Raw genomic sequence first — 22,449 nt, 5'->3', positions numbered from 1 at the left:
CTCACATTGTTCGATTGACGTCAAATTCTGGAGAAACATCCGGTCTCGATAGCAATGTGGTCATTAATTTCCTAGACGCTGTTGAAATTAATTCCTTCTTGTTTTTTATTTTGTTTGGACCAAGTTTTATGTTTGTAATTGGGCTAAGGCCCCGCTCTGCTTTCTCTCAAAACCTTCTTTTTTAAAAACATATCCATGTTATGGGGCCCAAGGTAAGGATATAGCCCAAGTCCATGTTATGTATTGCCCTAATATTTAAAGGTGAAGTGAAATGAAAAAGAATAGCTGCCCTATTTTTCGTTTCTTTCCTCTGCTTTCCAGACGAGCCCTCTTTCCTCCCCTGTTTTGCCGAGAACAGTGACTGCATTTGAGCAGTCCATTTCCTCCCATTTTCTCTTGGTTCTTCCACTAAAATCAACAATAGTTTTTAGGGAAAGGCCAACAGATGCGCATTTGAGGTGTTCCAGCGCGCACGAACCCTTCAAGACATTTATAAGACTGCACATGCATCATGCATGACACTCGGGTGTGTTTTTTTGAAACAAAGTTCAACATTTGCAAATTTGAACAACTCCACACTCGAATTTGACCACATTGATTTTGTAGATTAGGTGAATCAATTACAGCAGTTCCTGTAATGCTTATGCATATAGTTAGATCATCGAATTTCGGGTGAAGTACTTTTGCTAATATATTGAAAAAATGTAACTATATCATATAGATCAAGTGGAGTGGTAGCCCGGTCGTAGGCACCATAGGGTACTCCCATACATTTAACTGGGTTCAGTTCAAACTTCACTAATTACAACTAACACAATTGACTTTCGCCGAGGGGGAAAAAAATGGTATCATATAGCTTTCTTGGTATGGTGGATGCGCGAAGAGGCTTTGGAGAGAACAGATGCCATGGAATGGAAAGCATTTGAAGCCATCTTTGACTTTATGTGCCCCCTCTTTGGCATAGGCCTAATTGTGCCTCTGAAGCTTTCACCCATGGCTGCAGCAGCAACGCCACTGATCGTCTTGTTCATTGTCGAAACTCGAGCTCTGTAACAGATGTAGATGGACAAGAAAGTGAGATTTTTGACGTGGGTACGTGATGTGATGTGGGTTTGGAGTTTGGATCATTTTGGAGTGTACAAACGTTTATATAGGCACAAAAATGGCTGATTGCAATACAAGGTGGTGGAGGAGAGGGGAAAACTTGGAGCTGGTTTTTTTTTTTTCCACCCATTGTCCGGGGGAGGTTGGGGGGCAATGCCAGCTTTTTTAGTTGTCTGGATGGTGTAGAAGATTCCTTTCACCCCCAACTTGAGACAAATTGAAGCTTTACTTAGTATTTATTTTTGGGTAAAATACGTTAATTGGCTTATTTTTTGTCCAGAAACTCTCAGGCCACCGAAGGTCATATGGGGCCTATTTTGGGCCCCGCACAGATGATCCAATCCGTTCAATAACTTTTAAATAAAAAATTGAGTTGGTTTGTGAAAAATCAGCTCAATCTGATATGTATAGGTGTTCAATCCAATCTTTCATTTTTTTTATTCCAATTTCGAATTCGTAAAAAAATAAAAGATTAGATCGAGCACCTACACATATCTGATTGAGTTGATTTTTCACGAGCCTACTCAATTTTTTATTTAAAATAAACGGCTGGATCATCCGTGCGGGGCCCAGAGCAAGCCCCGCATGCCCGTCGATGGCTATGGGGCTATGGTCTATTTCCGTAGCAAGGTTCTTTTTTTTCTTTATTTAAAAAAATAGCATCTGTTTTGCGTCAAATTTTTGTCAATGATTGTTCGAATCGACGACAGAAATGGAAAAGTAAAAAATTATGGTCCAAATCTATTTTTTTAATAAAGACAAAAAAAATTACTAGCTTATTTTTGTCTCTGTTAAAAAAATTAAATTTCGATCGTAATTTTTTACTTTTGTAGATTTCTCTAGTCATGAAGAAACAATAATCTACAAAATAATTGATGAAAAACTAACAAATGCAAAAAAATGAAAAATGAAAAAAAAAAAAAAAACCAACTAACTTATTTAGTCAAAAATACCCCGAGTCCGAGGGTGATTAACCCAAGGACAAAGGACAAATTCATCTATTTGCATGTCATCTGAGTACGCTCACAAGGTGGACTCAAATAGATTAAATAAGAGCACTAGTCAGAGGGTGGGTTAAAGTCTTACTCATGTTGATTAGTATTGTGAGAGACAATTAATATTCTTCTGGAGGAATTCACTAGTAAAGAGCCCCCAATACCTACAGCCTTGTCACATTAAAGTGCTAGAACCCCCAGAACCGCCCTTTGTGTTACGAAAGAGTCAAGGTAACAAATTGAGTCGAAATCCCCAGCATCATACGCCAGGTGGAAAATGGTTATAGATCATAATCTGCACTAAATTCGAGACGCCACTCCCGATACATTTTCCGCGCGCCTTCATTAAAATCTGGGGCACCGCGTCAACGTTGATTGGTGGTTCAACTTTTCGTTTCGTTTAGATGGTAGTAGAACAATACTCTCACTTTGCCTAAGAACTCCTTGCCTCCCGGTCCTCTCACTCATCTGCACGACGTGGCAAGTTTCTATCTATCTAGAAATTAAAAAAAATTATCATGCTAGGAGATTTCGAAACAAGAAAATCACGTTTCAGAGTCCGGAGAAGATGAGTCAGAAATTTTCAATTCATCATGTTTTCTGCTTCTCCATTATTTCATTAGTATAATCTTGACAGAAAGATATGTTTTAAGAAATGCAACTGGTGCTCCTTTTGGGGGGCAACCCTACAATAGTAAATTCATTGGATGGCTATCCCTGTTTCTAAAAGGAAACAAGACATTAGGGTTTCTTTTTCCGCTGATTCTGCGGTTTCATGGACAGTGGAAATCTCATTAATCCATTCATGCACGTCGCTAATTAGATGACGAGAGTCGGTGCTAAACCCAACAGTGTTAGACAAGTTTGCAAATTTTTTGCTTGGTAAGTTTCCACAATGATCCTTCAGCATCGACAGAAACCTGGTTATGACTTCTCCTTCCTCTAAATGATAAGGTTCGGTGGCACTCTTAAAAAACTTGTTCAAAGATCAAAATTGTTAAAAGACACACAAACTTCAAAAAAAAAAAAAAATTCAATATTGTTAAGCTTTCAAAACAAACTCGAACAAGATGCTAGTCACCTAGTTCGACTTATGAGAACATAAAAAATTCAAACCACTACAGATCGGTTCTAATCGAATCAATTAAAACTCTGTTGAGATCAAATCATCTTGTAAACAAGTTAAGCTTGAATATGTTATACATTCAATTTTTTAAAAACCAAACTTCAACAATTAACTTATTGGCTTGTTTATCAACCCTATCTTTAACAACATGGTGCTGGTGTTACCTAGAAGGCAAGCAAGGTGTCTCCATAGTAGAGATCCATCGGATGCTTCAGCACATGTTGTTGGTTATGAGGAAGCTTAGGCTCAAGTTCCGCTTAAGGGATTTTTGGAATTTTTCTTATTTTGTTTTTATTCAAATTTTTGTCGTATTTGCTAGTTTAGTGCCTAATTTTTGTAGATTATTTATTTATCTCATTAAGACGAATCAAAAAAATAAAAAAAATTATGACTTTTACCCAAATTTTTTTTGAAATATCCAAGATAAAGCCCAAAAGCCCGCGACGAGACCAATTAATAATCCATAAAAATTAGACGCAAAACTATTAATCGTAAAAAAAGGCTGCTGATAACAAAAAATGCACTTCCAAGGGAGTGACGTTAACAAAAAAAGAGCAGTAAAATTATTTCTCTAAAAAAAATTAAATAAGGACAAAATAAATAAAAAAAATTAGCATAACTTAGCTTGAATGGGGGAAGCGTCAAATGCATATTGGACTGGGGTTAGGAAAGAAGGTGACTTTAGAATGAGTTAATGATGATGATGATGATGGAAGCAGCCTTCCTGCCCTTCCATTTATGGCTGTATCCATTTCTCCAAATTTGTTTTGATCCCGATACTGTGCTCAAAACAGCCCAAAAGCACTTTAATTCATAATAAGCACATGTGGTATAAAGTTGTCAGGAGCTAAATTATTACCCCCTGGTTTCTGAACCCAGTTTCAAAACCACTGCTGGTTTAAGAGAGTCTTGTATTTTCCTCCTACCTATTGTAAAAGGGCAAAATAAGGTAAAAGGTCTATAAAAACACACTTCATCTAATCCCAACTTCAGTTTAATAATACCCAAGTTGGCTTAATCAAATACCCTAAATCACTTTTACACTTTCTTCTGTGTATCATCAGTGTCTTAACTAACCACTACCCACTCGTCGAATCCGTCCGAAAACGGGTCCCAAGTTTTGCAGGACTTGATCAGAAGAATCCCCCACATCCAAAACACCAAACTAGCACTAAAATCTGTATCCTGAGACATTTCTGTTCAAAACCACCATGCAAGTAGAGCTGTTCAACAGATATTTATTTGATCATTGGCCAAGACGCACCCAAATCCGAGGTTTTAAAATCTTTTTCCTTCACAGCCTAGGAAAAATTATTTAAAAAAAAAAGCCTTTTATGTAAAAAGAATCGATAAAAAGTCAACAAAATTAGCTGGCATGCCTTCCCACCTCCCTGTCTAGCTAAATACCCTGTTCCTAAAGTCTCCAAATACATCTCAGCCCATTGGTCACCCCCCTCCTATATAAGCTCTTCATATCATGGCAATTGGTACGAAGTCTAACCTTTATTAGCTCAAACACTTCATCGAAGAAAGTGACTACATCTGACTTTAGCAAATGAGGAACAAGGTGAACGATGCCGAAGCTGCAGCGGCTGCACCGAACAAAACTGGAAGAGGAAGAAGGCCTCTCCCCAAGAGGGGGCAGATCAAATCGAGGATAGCATCGAAAGCATACCGAGCTATTGTACTCTGGTTCTCTCCCGCCTCTTCTCCGCAGAAGAAAGTCATATTCAAGGAATGCAAAGATGTTCAGGAAATCATGATTTGTAAAAATTGTTAGTTGTATGGTGACACCTTCTAAGTAGTTATCATCTTCTTCCAATCTTTTTGCGATTGCATTTAGAAGAGTGTTAAGTAGCAAGTTCAATATCAACTTGCAAGTGATATCATACGGGTTCTAGTAACCGGAATCAATCTCTCTATAAAATGTTACTACTGCTCACATATCCTGCTATATGTCAGACTCCTCATTCTTGCTACCCTGACTATTCCGTATCAATAACAAAGTTGACTTACACCATTAGCAGGGCAATATGCCTTTGAATTTTGAAACAACGGGATATGAAAAGCAGTTACCAACTGATTTGCATAAGAATCCATCGTACGCTGTATTAGATGCGGGAAGAACAGTTTGCCGAATTCACAGTGAACTAGAAAATGCAATATGACTAATCAAATAGGATCGGATAGGTGAATCAAGCATTATACCTGAGAGCTTGAGTTTTCGGATCAGGCCATCGTAAAGAATCAAAAGAAGCAATGATACTGTAAGTTCAAAGAGTATATCTCCTCATGAAGATTGAGACTTGGACCATTTCATTAAACAGAGAGTGGAATCCTCAACAAAACAGGAACTGCGGTAATTATGGTTGTGCAGCTATGCGGTAGTAGTAGGACCATGTTACAGGAACATGAAGCATTCAATAACGGATAGCTTCCACAGCAACTATTCGGTTTACAAGGGAAAAAAAAATGTCAGAGAAATAACCCTTTTGGCAGCAGTGGTGCCCCAGATAACATGAGGGGGTGTTAAGTACTAACCAGTGGTTCTTTGATTTCAGGCCAAGGCACAAAATGTTCTATGCAAATTTGAAAAGACCCAGAAACAAAATAGTGATTCCTTGTTTTCAATGCCAAGAAACAAAGATGCACCTTTATCCTTTCCTCCAATCTATCAACCTTACTTTATTCCATAAACCTTCCAGCATAAATAAATGTCTAAAAGGCCTCTCCATTAGCTCCAATGGCTTTCTCAGGCCAAGCCACAGGGTGTAGTACATCTTCCAACACAAAGATATGGGATCACAGCTTCTTGCCTAAGAAAAAATGTCGATTTAAGAGTAATAACATGAAGACCCCAAGGCATCAGATGTGCATCAGAGCAGAGGCAGGGAAGCAAACATGCACGAGAGCAGGGTCATGGAAGAGACGCTACACAGACCATAGGTTAAAGGTACTGAGCAGTTCCGATATAATACCTAATCCTCCTCCTCCATTCGAGACAATTAAGCAGTTCTACGCCTGCATCAATAAGAAGGACTTGAACCGACTAGGCGACTTCATATCTGATGATTGTTTCTTTGATGATTGTTCATTTTACAGACCATTCCAGGGGAAAAAGGTATCTTTCTCTTCTAAACATCAAAGCAGTATTTACCCAAAAAAAAAAAAATCAAAGCGGGTGCTTTTCTGCTTATAATTTTAAAGTTGCTTCTATGAACCATGATAGGAGGTTATGGAATTCTTTGGGCAACTAATAGCTAGCATGGGTCCGAATATAGAATTCAAGATAAGACTAGTACCCGGAGGAAATGATTTTACAACTGGAGTAATCTGGCATCTAGGTACTTTCCATCTCTAGTTGTCTTAGAGGATTTGTTTCTAATGAGTGTGGTATATGAACTTTTAAGTTGATGCTTAAAGCCTAACATAGATTTCTTCTATAATGGCAGAATGGAACAAGAAAACGATCCCCCTCACCAAAGGCAGCAGCTTCTATGAGTGCTCAACAGAGGGAACAAAACTACTCATCAAGTACCAAATACTCATTCTCAATACTGACCAACATTTCTATCTCTTTTGATTAAATTATACTGAAGAATACTAACATATTGGTGAATAAATCCAGGAGAGCTCAAGTGATAACCGAATCACCAATGAAACCAGGACGCTCTGCACTGGTAATTTCTTATTGCCTTTCTTGGAACCTTGATGATTCCAGTCATTCTATGACAAGCCGATCTATTTATTTTTTAGCACTCCGATATATTCATGTCTTATTGTTCTTCTATTGAGAAAATTCAGGTTTTACTAAAGTTTTTGACTTCACTATTTGACGCATTTCCGAAGGCTACTGAATGTATGTAAACTTCTACTTACGCTTTATAAGCTAAAAGTTACCATTGAGACATCACATTCCAATAAACATTGAATATCTGGGTCCTGCAGGGTTCCTAGACAATTTCCATCTTATACTACAAGAAATACTGAAGGTCTACAAGATGGTTTTATGGCCATTTATAAACCCAGTTCTGGGATGGTACATTAAACTCTGGAAATTCACAAAGCACTTGCTCATCAGCACACTCAAGATATTCATCTTGATCTCTAAGATCTTCTCCAACTAGTGGACACTTGAAGGAAAGGCTTCACATCACCTGTCAGTCATCATCACTATACCATGATTCCACTACTGAGAGAGCAACAAATGGTCCGAGAACAGGCGGAAGCGGTGGGGGTTTGCTGAAAGCAACAATAGGATCAACCCTGTCATTAGTAATCCTTTTTCCTTTTGCCCCTATGTCATTGCTTGTTTGCTTCTTCAGTGTTGAAGTAGCCACTGTACCTGAAGCAAGGATTTGAACTAAAGTCAATAAACAAGTTTCTTAGTGAAAATACAAAAGAATGCAAAACAGATAAAAGAACATTACCCCATGCTCCTTTCGCAGGGCAGACTTGCTTGAAAATGTTTCTTGCGGACAAAAAGCTAGCAGTTCCACGCATAGGTGTAGCCACTATTTCCTTTATAAACAGGCCAGAATCAGATGGTGACAAACAAACAATCCTGCAATCCGGAGACAAGGGGAAAATGAGTCGAAGTCACTATTACAATGAAGAACTGTTTACACAGTTTGCATAGGTGTAGCTATAACTTAAAGGAATATATCCAGAATAGGGAACTAAGCTTCTGAAGCAAGTTGAATGCAACAAACCATTATTTGGAATTTTTCATGCAGCAATTCTATCAGATGCAACAGCAAACGAAAGCGACATAACTGTTGATGGAGTAAAACATCAAAATTGACGTTGGATGCTGTGGTAAACAGTGAAATAAATATATTACATTAAACTGAACATACAGACCTTGATAAAGAGAAATGTCAAAAAGTGATTCCCGTAGTCGACCCCAATTTTGTAAGGAAGGCTTAGTTTGAGTTTGAGTAGGTTATTCAATCAGATATGATCAATGTCAGAACATTCTGATTAATTTTGAAAGGAAGTTCATGCAGCATGTGTTGGCAATTGCAGACCATGTACTGGACAGGGTATTCTCGGTGGAAAGTTCATGAAGATTTCGTATCTACATTCATCACAGAAATCAAAAGAACAGAGAAGGGCTGAAAAGAGAAGTCTGCAAATGCCATATTATCGACAATCACATCAATTCTTCTTCTAAATGTAACTACCATAATAATAAATGTTCATTCTAGCAAGCATACACATTACATAAGCAACATCATCGCCTCCTCCTCCTCAGGGAAACAAGAAATAAAACTTCAACTGACAAATGAGCTAAATGATTTTGACAATCCATTAGGCTTCACCCAAAGAAGACCACACAAAAATTGAAGTTAACCTATGGAGCATGGGTACCGGTACGCGGTACGGGTACGGAAAACGGCAAAACCCCAAAAAAGTAGGGTACGGGTACGGCGGGGGTACGGCGAATAGATATATAATTTTTTTCTATTTTTTTATTGCTTTAAATGAAATATAAACCCATTTTACCAACAAAATGTAAGATAGATAAAAGTTCGAAGTTCATACATCAAGTTCAACGTGCCTAGATCAAAGCTAGACGAGTTCCTTGTTCTTTACATACAACAGTACTTACAAACATTGACTCAGTGTAAACGTGTATGTGTATATAAAAGAGAGAGAACTTATGTCTTCTGTTCCGATTTGGAGCCCTAGACCGCTGCCTCTCTCAGTGACTTAGTAAACGTGTATGTGTATATAAAAGACAAAAAAATTACACAATAAGCTCATATTTTATAATTATTTACAAAAAAATCCCTGAAATTTTGAAAAAAAAATCATTTTGGGCTAAAACGTACCCATGCCGTACCCAAAATTATCAAAAGTACCCGATCAAATTTTGCCGTGCCCGGTACGTTTTTGCCGTACCGGCACCGTACCCGTACCCGTACGGCGACATTTCTGAAGTACCCGTGCTTCATAGAAGTTAACTAAAAGAAGTCCCTGTTATGTTTCCCCCCTCTATTTCGAACTTGTGGAAAGTGAGAGAAGAGAAGAAAATGAGAGAAAAGAAAGCGGAAAATTTTACTACTATTCTAGAACTCAATTTTGTGTATCTTGTCTTTTTTTCTCAAACCAAACAAGGGGAGGGAAAATTTTCAAACTTTTCCTTCTTTTCCTTACCTTTCCACATGGTCATCCTCCAAAAACCCATCACATCCACTGCAAAAGCATGCTTTTCTGCCAAAAATTCAGGGAATATCATAATGATTTGTCATTTAAACCATTATCTCAGAGGGTTTGTTTCAAATCAAATGTCATTAGAGAACGGTTAGTAAAATTTCTTAAGAAAACAACAGTTCGCTTTTTCATTCAAGGTTACTTCACTATGCAAACAAAAGATAACGAAAAACAGCGTAGGGAACCGACATCTAGTTGCTGATCATAAAAGCTAAAACTCGAGTGAAGAAGCTATTAATGATGGAAAACTTTGGGGAAGATTGAGATCAAAGAGGGCGTTGCTTTTCGTACCTGTAATAAGTCTGAAGGAATGGACCAATGGTGGAATTACTGGTACTAGTTCTTTCGTTGCAAAGACACGCACAGACGTCCGGCGTCTATTGTTGAGAGACAAATGGAGACTGCGGAATGTTCGGGAACTTTCGGGTCTCGCGGAAGATATTTCGGCTAGTTTTCTTGGGCCACTTTTTTTTAAAAAATTGACTTTTGGGCTCAGCGCAGTTGGTCTGTAGCCCCCTTGAAGCGAAAGGTCGTGGATTCGATTCTTACGAAGAAGAGATCAACTCTTTATCGTATTAAGCCGTTCCCCTGTTTGAAAAAAAATACATTTTGAAAAAATGGTAATTTCAAGTTTAAAAATTATATATTTATGTAAATAATTTTTCAATCAATATAGATTTTGTTAGATAGATCTCATTAAGATCTTTTAAACGGTGCAAAAAAAATTAAAAAATTATTTTTCATTTTCATTATATTTGAGTTTGAAATTACCTACTTTTTAAAAAAGAAAGTAATTGGAGAAAGTGGAACGGGCTCTACTTCTTCCGTCTTCATTCTTTTGTCCATCTAAAAAATTATAAATTGCAAGATATAATTAATTGAAAAGTGGTACGGCCTCCCAAAAGGGACTAAAGAATGGAAGTGGAGGAAGTATTAACTAATACAGTAATTACTAACTCTACTCATGTATATCGCCTGACAAAATAAAATAAAATTTTTGAGACAGCGTCAATTTGTCAAAGAAAAAAATTATGTCCTATGGAAATTGGTGCTGAACAAATGAATCAAACTACTTGAACTTGACATTTTTTTTAATCATCAAAAGTCCATTCTAGGAGCGTTTTCGCCGCTATGCTAGAAGTTGTGAATTACTTTTTGTAGTACTTTAAAGTCAAGTTATTTCGACTAAACTTAAAGTTCATTTCCCTATAGAAATTGTGTTTAAGTTAAAAATGTATTAGATGTTTTAGTTCAGTGAAAACTTAATTTGAGCAAAAATATTTAGTTTAGTATACAAAAACTTAACTAAAATCACAAAGTTGTAGTGAAAAAATTTAGTGATATCCTAGCCTAACTCTACCATTCAAAATTTATACCCTAAACTCGTGTCTCATTTTGTTGTGTTTCGAGACTCCTGTTTGGTTTGAGAGAGATTTTTTAGAGTAATAAATGGATATAGATAGATATAGAAAATTTATTTGAATTTGTGCCTACGAATTTTGAGACCCCAAAACGTTGAAGGCATGTAACCATTATCACCATTATATATTGTCCTTCTGTTAGCTTTTCGAAAAAGTGGTCTGTAAAATCCATTCTTCTATTACAAAATTGCTTTGCTTCGGTGTTGAGAAAAAATTTACAGAACAAAATGTCACCAGTGCAGAACCATAGCAAGCAAATACTACACAATTTCCTGAATTCTGGCGTAATACGTAAACAAATAGTAAGTTACTTTTCTGTTTTCTGCGTCTCTCTTTTTTCTGTTTTGAACTGAAACAAAGAACCAAAATATGGAAGACCCTCCTTGAATTTACACACAACTTTATTGTACCAAGTTGGGATTCTAAATATAATAAACACTACAGAATCTATTTCAAGCTCCCAACACCTCTTCCAACAACCATGGACATGATCTGCAGCAGCTTTACACATACCCTTCCACTCTGAAGCTTTTCAGCTAGTCAAACCCGTGTAAACACAACCGGAAGTGGTGATACGAGTTCTGTGCTGGTGAATTCGAGACCAACAATCCCTCTAGATGATTAACTTTCATCTCCTAGCACAAGAGTCAAGTTTAAGTTCCCAAATAACAGCAAACAACTCGTATTTCAGTTTCCGCTAAGCATCAAGACTCATCAGGAATCAGGATTGAACTTCAGTGATTCCCTCCAAATGAGCTCCTTAATGTTCTCTTCGGAGAAAGAAGGATGCTCAAAATCAAAACTAAAAGGACTCCGGCAAATTGGCTCATCGTTGATATCGTGAAGCGATGATAAGAAAGGGTGGCATAGAGCCTCATCAACTGCAACCATATCGGGAAAGTAAAGAATCATAAAGTTAACAAGTAATCGGGCAACTACTATTTCATGACAGCGTAGTGAAAAAGTTGAACTCTTTTGTACCTGTAATGCGCTTGTTAGGATCAAACACAAGCATCTTCTCTAGCAAATCGAGAGCCAAAGGAGACATATTGGGGAATCTCGCTGAGAACTGTTGTTTCGGGTAGCGGGGAAGCTGCTTAACGTATTTTCGCGCATTATCACTTCGGAGAAATCCAAGGCTGGTTTCATCGGGTGAACCTAGTAGCTTTAAGAACCAAGGGCAAGCAAATTTCAGCTTCATAGACCACAATCGTCACACAACATCGTGAATCAAATCGACGATTGAAATGTCCCTTTCTAAAATACATTGAAAAACACTTTTTATGTACACCAATGATGAAGATAGTGTAAAAACACATATTTGATGCCCCAATTAATAACAAGCTTGACTCAAACGATGACTTTATGATCACGTGGGCCGTCAAAAAGGAATCAGACTCCTACGTTGGCTGCTACCACCGGTCCTCCCCCAATAAGCACAGGTCAAAGCTGAAGAGTGGTTGAGAAAGGAGAAGACAGCTGTATTTGTATGTAGGCAGGGGTTGGTGGAAAATAAAGGGCATGAACAAATCAAATCAACTTGGAAGTATCATACCTCTGTTATAAGCCTCAGCTGCTGAACATAATCTTTGCCAGGGAATAAAGGTTCTCTTGTCGCGATTTCACCAAGTATGCAACCAACGGACCAGATGTCAATTGCTGCAGTGTACTCTGAACAGTTAAGAAGCAACTCAGGTGCTCTATACCAACGAGTGACAACATATTCAGTCATGAAGTCAGTCTCTGACGTTGTTCTTGCCAGTCCAAAGTCTCCAATCTTCAGGTCACAATTTGCATTTAGAAACAAATTGCTGGGCTTGAGATCACGGTGCAAAACATTCGCTGAGTGCACATATTTCAGTCCACGTAGTAGCTGGTACAAAAAATACTGGAGAAGTTCCACGACAAATCAGCCTTATGTACAGTTTCAGCTCCATATAGGTACTAGAAAAGGACCCGGGGGTGCTGTAGTGCACCCCCCGCACTACACGTGTAGTGCGGCCAATCCGGGCCGTATGGACGGCCGGATCAGCCGCACAACACGGAGTAGTACGGCAGTTGCACTACAGCCCCTCCCATTCCACTAGAAAAACTCAAAACCGAAAATGTTTCACCTTATGGTTAGAATAAAAGTTTTGATCAAGAGAATGCTGTTTTTCAGTTCAAGAAATTTAACATATACATGGGATTTCAGTTCAACATTCTATACCAAAAAGGTTGCTCTCTAAACCTAAACGTTAATTTGTTGATTTTGGTCCACTGACAAGCCAATTAATTAATGTTGTATTGGAGCACTTGTCAAGAAAGAACAGTAATGAATATCATAAACAACTACACTCCATCCATTGTCAAGTAGATAGAGAGAACAATCTTCTCCTTCTCAGAAAAAAAAAAGGACAATCCTATGCAGGACTCAATTGGTGTAATGATTGGCTCATCATTTGAAACTTTCGAATAGCAACAAATATAGCATTCGCAGAATTTCTATCCACTCAGCATTCGACCGTGAATTCAAGTCCTCAATGGTGATAAGTTTTCCACAATCGCTGAGCTCAAAGAAATCGTCAAGTTGATTAGAAAATCAAAATATACTCCAACTATATGGAAACCGACAACAAACACCTCATGGATCATGTTTGAATATGATACTTGCCACAGATGGTGCAGTGGCTCCTAAATGCTAGTTACATATAACGTGGATCAAGCTTTCCAACAGAGTAAGTGACTAAGAAAACTGCTTGATCCACTCTACTCGATCATTTCATCCACCTAAATCCTTGTGCAACTTTTTCAGAGACACAAGCAAAACAGAAAGGAACAGATTTGTCATTTAAAATGAAAGAAAAGCCATGTATGCCATTGAGTTATTGATCTAGTCTCTAGACTCGTCAGAGTCAAACAAATGAAAAATGAGGATTCAAACCCATTTAGAAAACCAACACAATGCAATCACTGCCTCACCTGACAATGGTCATCTGTCAATGTTTGATCAGAACGAATTATCTGATGAAGATCAGTGTCCATCAATTCATAAACAATGTAAACGTCGTTAAAAGTGTCCCTCTTCGGCGGCCTTATGATGTCCTTGATGGAAATAACCTGTGACGGGAATAACTTAGCATTATTTGGGTTGACTTGGATTGGTAGGACCCCCTCCCTCTTTGTTTTAATGGGAGCCCCTCGCTCTGGCACCCAAAAATATGGCACCAACCCTGACGGGGTACCTAGGCCTTAACATCTCAAGAGCGAAAATAACGAAGCTTAAAACATATGTAATATATTTTGTGCCCATATAAGACAAATGTTCATGTCCAACTTAGCACTACAGAAATGCTTCTGATATATGTTTAGCCCAGCTAATTATTTTTTATTATATCGGATATCAAAAAGGTACAAAATCCCCCACCAAACTATAGTTCAGAATAACAAAAAGGCAGTATAAGCATGCTCTAAATTTGGAGAAAAACAATAAAGTGTTGCAGATGTACGTTTGAATCAGTCATTTGAAGATGCAAAACTCTGTCAGAAATCCTAGCATTCTCCTCCAAGTTATTTATGGTTCACATGGACTTGTATGTTTTAAAAACTCTTTTCTTTACCAAAAAAAGTAGAGCTAGACTAGAAAGCAGGAAAGCATTAACAACGGCCGTTTAATTAAGTCAATATGTCCTAAGAAAGACCATGCCACACACGCATTAATTTTGTGCACAAATGCAGAAGGAGATCAAGAGTCACGAAAAAACAGTAGAGGACCAAGTTAACTACAACGTTGGTTGTCAAAGAGTTGTAGAGGACCAAACTTACATTTTCGTGATCCATGTGGTGAAGAAGCTTAATCTCTCTTAGTGTCCTCTTGGCATCAATTCTATTGTCAAATGCATTGCCAATCTTCTTAATGGCAACCTCTTCATGAGTATCTGAATTCACAGCAGCGCTGAAAACAAAAACAAAACAAAAAATGTAAGTAATCTTTTGGACTTGCTTGCATATACAAAGAGGTTCTGTCGCAGTTTTCGATAAACAGTGAACCGTCCACAATAACTTCCTAAAATGTATCTGTAATTTCTGTTATTTGGTTATGGTAATTGTGTCTTGCAAGATTTCATAACTTGGGCATGAAATTCTTTCTTTCCTATCCCAAATACAATATTTCCAAAGTGTAAACATAATGCAGCAAAAAAGTTATTGCTGATTACATGCCTAAAAATCTGTATAATAACCCTAAAGTCATGAATCCCTTGATCTATTCCACAATCAAAATCACCCAAATAACCCCAAGGGGTTTGCTCCCTCCCAAGCTCTCAGGTTCAAAACCTCCTTTGGGGCCACTCCATATGGAGCATTTTTGCTCCGGCTTCAACCGCCCCTGCTAGTGGATGGTGAGTCCCTTAATCTTGGTCCGCATAAATTGGCCCGGACACCTGTTTATCGAAAATAATATCACCCAAAATTGAGGGCATCAAAGTGCACTAACTCAAAGCTCTAAACTTGCAACAAGCAGCTCGCACTCTCCAACACCTTTTAGGCTCCGTTCCGGAAACCTTCTTAAAAAATAAGTACTGTACTTATTTTGCCACTTCTAATTCAAAAATAAGAAAGGACATTCCACAAAATCCTTCTTAAAAAGTTCATTTCACATTTTCAAACTCAAAAATAATGTAAATGAAAAAAAAAATTCAATTTTTTTTTGCACCGTATTAAAGATCTCAATGAGATCTATCAAACAAGATCCATAGTAGTAGGAAAATTATTTGCATAAACACATGATTTTTGAGCTTGAAGTTGCCTCATACAAAAAAAAAAGACTGTTGCTATGATAATGGGCACCGGTGGAGGGAAATCGTACCGGCGGCCGCGCCGGGCCATCTCCGGCCACCGGACGGCCGATCATCATATATACACGGAAAAGAGATGCTCGGATCAAGCACCCTACACACCTCGGATGCCGTTGATTCCCGCATGAGCCCCTTAGTTTTTTTTTATAGAATTTTTGGACGGCTCGGATCGGCCGTCCGGTGGCCGGAGACGGCCCAGCGCGGCCGCCGGTACGATTTCCCTCCCGCCGCCCATTGGTACCTATATAAATTCTACCAAAATAATTACCCTCCTTCTTATTTTCCGGAACAACCCTTCTTATTCAACAAAAAATAAGTTCTTTTTTTGTTTCTGGAACCCAGCCTTAATATTTCGAAGTTTCTGCATGTTCAAAGTGAGCAAAAGATCCTTCTTTGACTGCATCACATATATAGACCCAACAAATATCACAAATCTCCCAAAACCCCACTCACTATAAAGCAAAACCCATCAATAAAAGCATGAAAAAAGTACTGCCTTGGACCCTTATAATCATAAAAACGCTGAAATATATCGAAAAAATAAACCCAAATAAAAAAGGAAAACCGACCCACAAAGAAAGAAACTTATTAAAATACCCAAACATTCAATTCCAAACAAAGATACATAGTGATTAATAACTCACCAAACAATACCATAGGCACCTCTTCCGACGGGTCTAAGGGGAGGAACATACTTGTCAGAGACCTCAAATAAGTTGCCGTAAACATTGTAACGGACGTATCGGCCGCCATGAACCGGCACCCCTTTTATTTTGCCACCGGTACCGCCATCGCTCGATTCCATAGCCTTCATCTCTGCACAAAAAGATGCTCTGGGTTCTTGAAACTTCAAGCTTTGAAACAGAGGGAGGAGAGTTGGTGGTGGGTAAGTCGAAATTTATTTGGGTTCGTCGCATTGAGGCTGTTTGGAAAGCTCTCTTTGTCAAAGTGCACGCGTTTTCAAAATCCGTGAAATGAAGTGGACGTCAACGTTCCAAAACAAATTTTTGTGATAAATAAATGCGAGGCTTGTTCTTGCTCAGTTTCCCAAGAAAAACAAAAAAAGGCGGTTATAAATAAATGCGAGGCTTGTTCTTGCTCAGTTTCCCAAAAAAAACAAAAAAAAGGGGAGGCGTGGCGTGGGGGTGGGGGGACAAAATTTTGTGGGCAAATTTCACTGACCTCTCCTGAGGTTTCTGACACGAACAGAAACCTCCCATAAAGTTTCTGAAATAACACTGCCCTCCCCTTCTTTACCTGAAAATACCAAGGGACCCCCCTCTCCGTTAATTGGACGTTAAAAACGGATGGAAAAGATTATTTCTCTCTCCACCCACTACTAAAACTAAACTAAACTCCCAACCAAACAAAACCGATGTCATTGTACTATATTTTTTACAATACTTATACTACCATCACCAAACTCTTTACCCCTCTTATTTATAAAATATAAAATACAAAAATCACTACACTTTATACCCGTTTCACTTTGAGATTTTGTCCTTATTTAAAAGGTTTCACATTTGCTAATTTTCTATCAAACTTTTTTGAATTATTCGTTCGTCTCGATAAGAGGAATTGAAAAAGTAAAAAATTAAGACTTTTACCAAATATTTTGAGAAATTCAATATTTTGGATAAAAGTAATAATTTTATATTCTTTTGATTCCTCTCGTTGAGACAAACCAATGATCCACAAAAATTAACACAAAACTAGTAAATACAAAAAAAAAATTCAAATATGGACAAAAATAAAAAAAGCCTAAAAATCCCACAAACAAGTCCGCATGAAAAAAATTCGAATATGAACAAAAACTAAAAAGCCTAAAAATTTCACAAACAAATCCCGTAAAAACCAAAAAACAAACTATTGGCAATGGAGGGTACGGGCTTGTTAGTGGGATTTTTAGGCTTTTTGATTTTTACGGGGTTTGTTTGTAGGATTTTTAGGCTTTTTGATTTTTGTTCATATTTGAATTTTTTTCGTATTTGCAAGTTTTGCGTTAAATTTTTGTGGATTATTGGCTTATCTCAACAAGAGGAATTAAAAGAGTACAAAATTATTATTTTTACCCAAAATATTGAATTTCTCAAAATATTTGGAAAAAATCTTAATTTTTTACTTTTTCAATTCCTCTTATCAAGACGAACGAATAATTCAAAAAAGTTTGATAGAAAATTAGCAAATGTGAAGATTAACAATTCCTCTTATCAAGACGAACTATTTTTTGTCCTTATTTAAAAGGATTCACATTTGTTAATCTTCTATCAAATTTTTGTGAATTATTAGTTCGTCTTGATAAGAGGAATTGAAAAAGTAAAAAATTAAAATTTTTTCCAAATATTTTGAAAAATTCAATATAGGGTAAAAATAATAATTTTGTACTCTTTTAATTCCTCTTGTTGAGATAAGCCAATAATCCACAAAAATTTAACGCAAAACTTGCAAATACGAAAAAAATTCAAATATGAACAAAAATCAAAAAGCCTAAAAATTCTACAAACAAACCCCGTAAAAATCAAAAAGTCTAAAAATCCCACTAACAAGCCCGTACCTTCCATTGCCAATAGTTTGTTTTTTGGTTTTTACGGAATTTGTTTGTGAAATTTTTAGGCTTTTTAGTTTTTGTTCATATTCGAATTTTTTTCATGCGGACTTGTTTGTGGGATTTTTAGGCTTTTTTTATTTTTGTCCATATTTGAATTTTTTTTGTGGATCATTGGTTTGTCTCAACGAGAGGAATCAAAAGAATATAAAATTATTACTTTTATCCAAAATATTGAATTTCTCAAAATATTTGGTAAAAGTCTTAATTTTTTACTTTTTCAATTTCTCTTATCGAGACGAACGAATAATTCAAAAAAGTTTGATAGAAAATTAGCAAATGTGAAACCTTTTAAATAAGGACAAAATCTCAAAGTGAAACGGGTATAAAGTGTAGTGATTTTTGTATTTTATATTTTATAAATAAGAGGGGTAAAGAGTTTGGTGAGGGTAGTATATGTATTGTAAAAAATATAGTACAATGACATCGGTTTTGTTTGGTTGGGAGTTTAGTTTAGTTTTAGTAGTGGGTGGAGAGAGAAATAATCTTTTCCATCCGTTTTTAACGTCCAATTTACGGAGAGGGGGGTCCCTTGGTATTTTCAGGTAAAGGAGGGGAGGACAGTGTTATTTCAGAAATCTCAGGGGAGGTTTCTGTTCGTGTCAGAAACCTCAGGGGAGGTCAGTGAAATTTGCCCAAATTTTGTGATAAATAAATGCGAGGCTTGTTCTTGCTCAGTTTCCCAAAAAAAACAAAAAAAAGGGGGGGGGGGGGGGGGGGGGAACTTTTCTTGCTATTTTCTCATTTATTTTAGTATTATTCCTTACATTGAGGGAAGAGGCTCCCGTCCACTGTAGCAATGGTCCAATCCCGCCTAGTCTCGGTCAATTGTGGGCTCTTTTCAGATCCAAAACAATTATTGGAATTGTTCACTTTTTAGATCTCGTTGAGAACATCGGCCACGCCAAAAATTATGTTAATCGGATATCGCTTAATATCATTTCAAAATGCATTAATCTTGTAAAAAATTGCAACCCTTAACACATTTTTTAAATGAAACTTAATGCATTTCGAAATGATATCAAACGATATCCGATCAACGTGATTTGACATGGCCAATGTTCTCGGCGAGAACAGAAAAGTTAAAGATTTTGATAATCTTTTGGACCTGAAAAGGGCTCACAATTGACCGAGACTGGACGGGACTGGACCATTGCTACACTGGATGGGAGCCTCCTACATGAAGACCCCTCATTCATCGTGTAGTGTGGTAACTCGTAATTAGATCGGTAATGGGTATCATGTACTCTTGTGCATTTAAAAAAGTTTCCATCTGTTTGTATTTGTTAGTTCTTTTTGGGAAATTTTATCATTTTCATTTGTTTATATTTTTTAATATGCACTCTAAAAAAATATACAATATGAATCTTATTTGATACGAAGTCAATCTTAGTTAATTTTACTATTCTATATTCTCAAAATTGTGAAAAATATTTTAAATTAAAAGATAAAATGATTTTAAAATGGCACAACTTTTTACGTAATTGACCAACAAAGACAACGGAGGGAGTACTATTAACAAAGATAAATCATTGTGCAATGGGAGGCGAACTCCTCAACCGGAATTTTTTAATTGAGTTTAATTTTTTTTTCACCTTATGTAGAAACCCCATGATTTCCACCACTTATTGCAAATTTCATCGTGCATTTTTTCAGTAATATGAACCGTTCATCTTATAGTGCCCGCAGAGTAATACATTCATGCAAAAAATCGTGTTTATCGGATATTGATCGGTATACTAAAAATTTATAAAATAGACAATTGTGGATAGTTTAACTTTAAATTTATCTACTGTCGATTTTATAAATCAAACTTCAATTTTTTATATGCCTACCTATGTTTTTTTTTCTTTTTCGTTAATCTTAATCTACTCTATCTAGGGACTTGGGGAGGAAGATGAACGATTACAGGAATCGAATCATGCCTATGTACATGAAGTATAAGGGAGACATCAATTACACTCTATCTAGGGACTTGGGGAGGAAGATGAACGATTACAGGAATCGAATCATGCCTATGTACATGAAGTATAAGGGAGACATCAATTACACTCTATCTAGGGACTTGGGGAGGAAGATGAACGATTACAGGAATCGAATCATGCCTATGTACATGAAGTATAAGAGAGAGATCAATTACACTCTATTCAAGGAGTATTTTAATCTAGAGAGCATACTCAGTTCAGTTCAACGAATCAATCCAGTCCTGTGCTTCTGAGACTGGGATTTTGCACGTGTACCCTGGGAAATTGACAACAGTGGATGCGGGGATCAGGGCAACTGAAGGGCACAATTATAATCGTTCAAAAGTGCTTTAAGGGTGAAGAATTTATTTTTAAATTTAAACCGTTGAAAACACTCGTGAACAGTTTGAATGTGTCCTGCAGGGTGCATTATAGGGAGTGCCCTATAGGATTTCTGATTGGAGACAGCAACAACATCCTCCCTGAAGGAATTAAACTCTTGATTAATGCTGTGTTTGGATGAGTTTTTGAGAATTTTTGGGTTTGATTTTTTGGATAATAAGTGGAGAGATAAATTAGGGTAATAATTGGAAATATAGGTAATGAGTGGAGAGAGATATGAGAATAATGATTGAAGATAGAGGTAATGAGTGAAGAGATAAATGAGAGTAATGATTGGAAGTAAGGGTAATGAGTATTTTTTTAGTTGAATTTTTTTTCCAAAAAGTGAACCGAACAAGGCATAAATTCTTTCAAATAGAGTCTATTGTGTTTGGATGAATTTTTTATTGGAGAGAAAAATCTGAGTAATGATTAAAAATATGGGTAATGAGTAGAGATAAATAGAAAGAGAAATGATAATAATGATTGAAGAGTGAGATAATGAGTTGAGAGAAAAATGAGAATTATGATTAAAAATAGGGATAATGAATGTTTTTTTTTGAGATAGTTTTTTTTTTTCCAAAATGCAAATCGAATAAAGCATTAATTTTCATAAGAACACTGCTATACATACCAACCAAATTCCCATCAAAATCGTATCGACGGCCGCGCCGGGCCGTCTCTGGCCACCAGACGGTCGATCCGAGCCGTCCAAAAATTCTAAAAAAAAAATCTGAGGGGGCCTCCTTGGGAGTCAATGGCATCCGATGTGTGTAGAGTGTTTGGATCAAACACCCTATTTGGTCGGTACGTATAGGATTTCTGTAATTTTCTTTTAGGAGATTATTCCGATCTTTTCGTTAGTACTTGCCTTTTCTAGATTACAATTTGATCTGGCTTTGCGTCCAATAAGGCTCTAAATTAAAGCATAATCCGGACATAATAGGCTCGCGACTATGGGCATGCCATATTGGTTATATAATATGTGCATCACATTGTGCGAGACCCACTAAACTTATATACAAATGATTCGAGCCGTTCGTTTTTTTTAAAAGCTTGATCGATTCACTATATTTTTGGTGGCTTCAAAATTTAGAAACAAAAATTGAATGAATCGATTAAGCTTTTAGCAATATTCGATTGAGCTGGTGTCTTCTATGAACCCTTAAAAATATATTTTAAATACTAAATTGCATGGTTCAAATCATTCGTGTGAGACTACGACGTGGGTCCCACACAGCAGTCCGGTGTTTCGTGTCCAAAATGTCGGGCCAATAGTTTTTTTTGGCTGAATTAAAGCCCAATTAATACCTAAGCCGGAAAGAATGTCGCAATATATATCCAACTTCTACGCAGCAACTGCCCAAATGGTATATCGAACAGGTACCCTCTCTCACTTCTACGCAGCAACTGCCCAAATGGTATATCGAACAGGTACCCTCTCTCTCTCTCTCTCTCTCTCTCTCTCTCTCTCTCTCTGTGTTCGTCTCCCTGTATCTCTAATCACCTCTCTCCGTGTTCTCTCTCTCTCTGTGTTCGTCTCCCTGTATCTCTAATCACCTCTCTCCGTGTTTGCTGTTTTTTAATGGCACTCGTATAAGGAGAGTGAACAAAATTATACTCGACCAGGACCGATCACTTTAACAACTTTGTTGTTCAAATTTATTTTAGGTGGTAGAACAACATGGATACTGCTGCTATTGCTGCTGCTGCTGCTGCAGGGGCTAGGTATGCTTTTAGTTGTAGGAAGTATGGCAGGATTGTCTCTGTACCATTGAGGTATGATTGCTGTCTGTTCA

General features: G+C 37.1%; 3 protein-coding genes across 3 annotated transcripts; 1 reads left to right on the top strand and 2 right to left on the bottom strand.

Annotated features, from left to right (window-relative positions):
* The first annotated feature begins 5,235 nt into the window (after window positions 1-5,235).
* Window positions 5,236-7,649, top strand: LOC131333369 (uncharacterized). Its single transcript, XM_058367854.1, has 6 exons — window positions 5,236-6,346; window positions 6,455-6,569; window positions 6,678-6,759; window positions 6,854-6,905; window positions 7,030-7,084; window positions 7,174-7,649. Exons 1-6 carry the CDS (start codon window positions 5,969-5,971, stop codon window positions 7,350-7,352), a joined length of 861 nt encoding a protein of 286 aa, XP_058223837.1. The 5' UTR covers window positions 5,236-5,968; the 3' UTR covers window positions 7,353-7,649.
* LOC131332634 (uncharacterized) lies at window positions 7,107-11,376 on the bottom strand. Its single transcript, XM_058366930.1, has 6 exons — window positions 11,308-11,376; window positions 11,085-11,144; window positions 10,220-10,290; window positions 9,388-9,444; window positions 7,656-7,789; window positions 7,107-7,570 (listed from the first exon to the last, which is right to left on the bottom strand). Exons 1-6 carry the CDS (start codon window positions 11,374-11,376, stop codon window positions 7,386-7,388), a joined length of 576 nt encoding a protein of 191 aa, XP_058222913.1. The 3' UTR covers window positions 7,107-7,385.
* LOC131333368 (mitogen-activated protein kinase homolog MMK2-like) lies at window positions 11,223-16,757 on the bottom strand. Its single transcript, XM_058367853.1, has 6 exons — window positions 16,345-16,757; window positions 14,670-14,799; window positions 13,827-13,964; window positions 12,421-12,753; window positions 11,847-12,030; window positions 11,223-11,746 (listed from the first exon to the last, which is right to left on the bottom strand). The coding sequence occupies exons 1-6, from the start codon at window positions 16,512-16,514 to the stop codon at window positions 11,580-11,582; spliced, it is 1,122 nt and encodes a 373-aa protein (XP_058223836.1). The 5' UTR covers window positions 16,515-16,757; the 3' UTR covers window positions 11,223-11,579.
* Window positions 16,758-22,449: the final 5,692 nt, after the last annotated feature.

The sequence above is a fragment of the Rhododendron vialii genome, chromosome 7a, assembly GCF_030253575.1.
Source record: "Rhododendron vialii isolate Sample 1 chromosome 7a, ASM3025357v1".
Taxonomy (NCBI): Eukaryota; Viridiplantae; Streptophyta; class Magnoliopsida; order Ericales; family Ericaceae; genus Rhododendron; species Rhododendron vialii.
The sequence above is the reverse complement of the archived record's forward strand: the minus strand, read 5'-3'. Positions and strand labels throughout refer to the sequence as shown.

What these genes read in the sequence shown, in the direction of transcription:
- LOC131333369 (XM_058367854.1), top strand. Translation starts at nt 5,969, where the DNA reads ATGGCTTTCTCAGGCCAAGCCACAGGGTGTAGTACATCTTCCAACACA. An exon ending in GACCATTCCAGGGGAAAAAG is followed by an intron (nt 6,347 to 6,454) that starts GTATCTTTCTCT and finishes GAACCATGATAG; the next exon opens with GAGGTTATGGAATTCTTTGG. An exon ending in AACCAGGACGCTCTGCACTG is followed by an intron (nt 6,906 to 7,029) that starts GTAATTTCTTAT and finishes GAGAAAATTCAG; the next exon opens with GTTTTACTAAAGTTTTTGAC.
- LOC131333368 (XM_058367853.1), bottom strand. Translation starts at nt 16,514, where the DNA reads ATGAAGGCTATGGAATCGAGCGATGGCGGTACCGGTGGCAAAATAAAA. An exon ending in ACCACATGGATCACGAAAAT is followed by an intron (nt 13,965 to 14,669) that starts GTAAGTTTGGTC and finishes TTCCCGTCACAG; the next exon opens with GTTATTTCCATCAAGGACAT. An exon ending in TCCTAACAAGCGCATTACAG is followed by an intron (nt 11,747 to 11,846) that starts GTACAAAAGAGT and finishes ATATGGTTGCAG; the next exon opens with TTGATGAGGCTCTATGCCAC.
- LOC131332634 (XM_058366930.1), bottom strand. Translation starts at nt 11,376, where the DNA reads ATGTGTAAAGCTGCTGCAGATCATGTCCATGGTTGTTGGAAGAGGTGT. An exon ending in GAGGATGACCATGTGGAAAG is followed by an intron (nt 7,790 to 9,387) that starts GTAAGGAAAAGA and finishes TCCGGATTGCAG; the next exon opens with GATTGTTTGTTTGTCACCAT. An exon ending in CCCTGCGAAAGGAGCATGGG is followed by an intron (nt 7,571 to 7,655) that starts GTAATGTTCTTT and finishes TCCTTGCTTCAG; the next exon opens with GTACAGTGGCTACTTCAACA.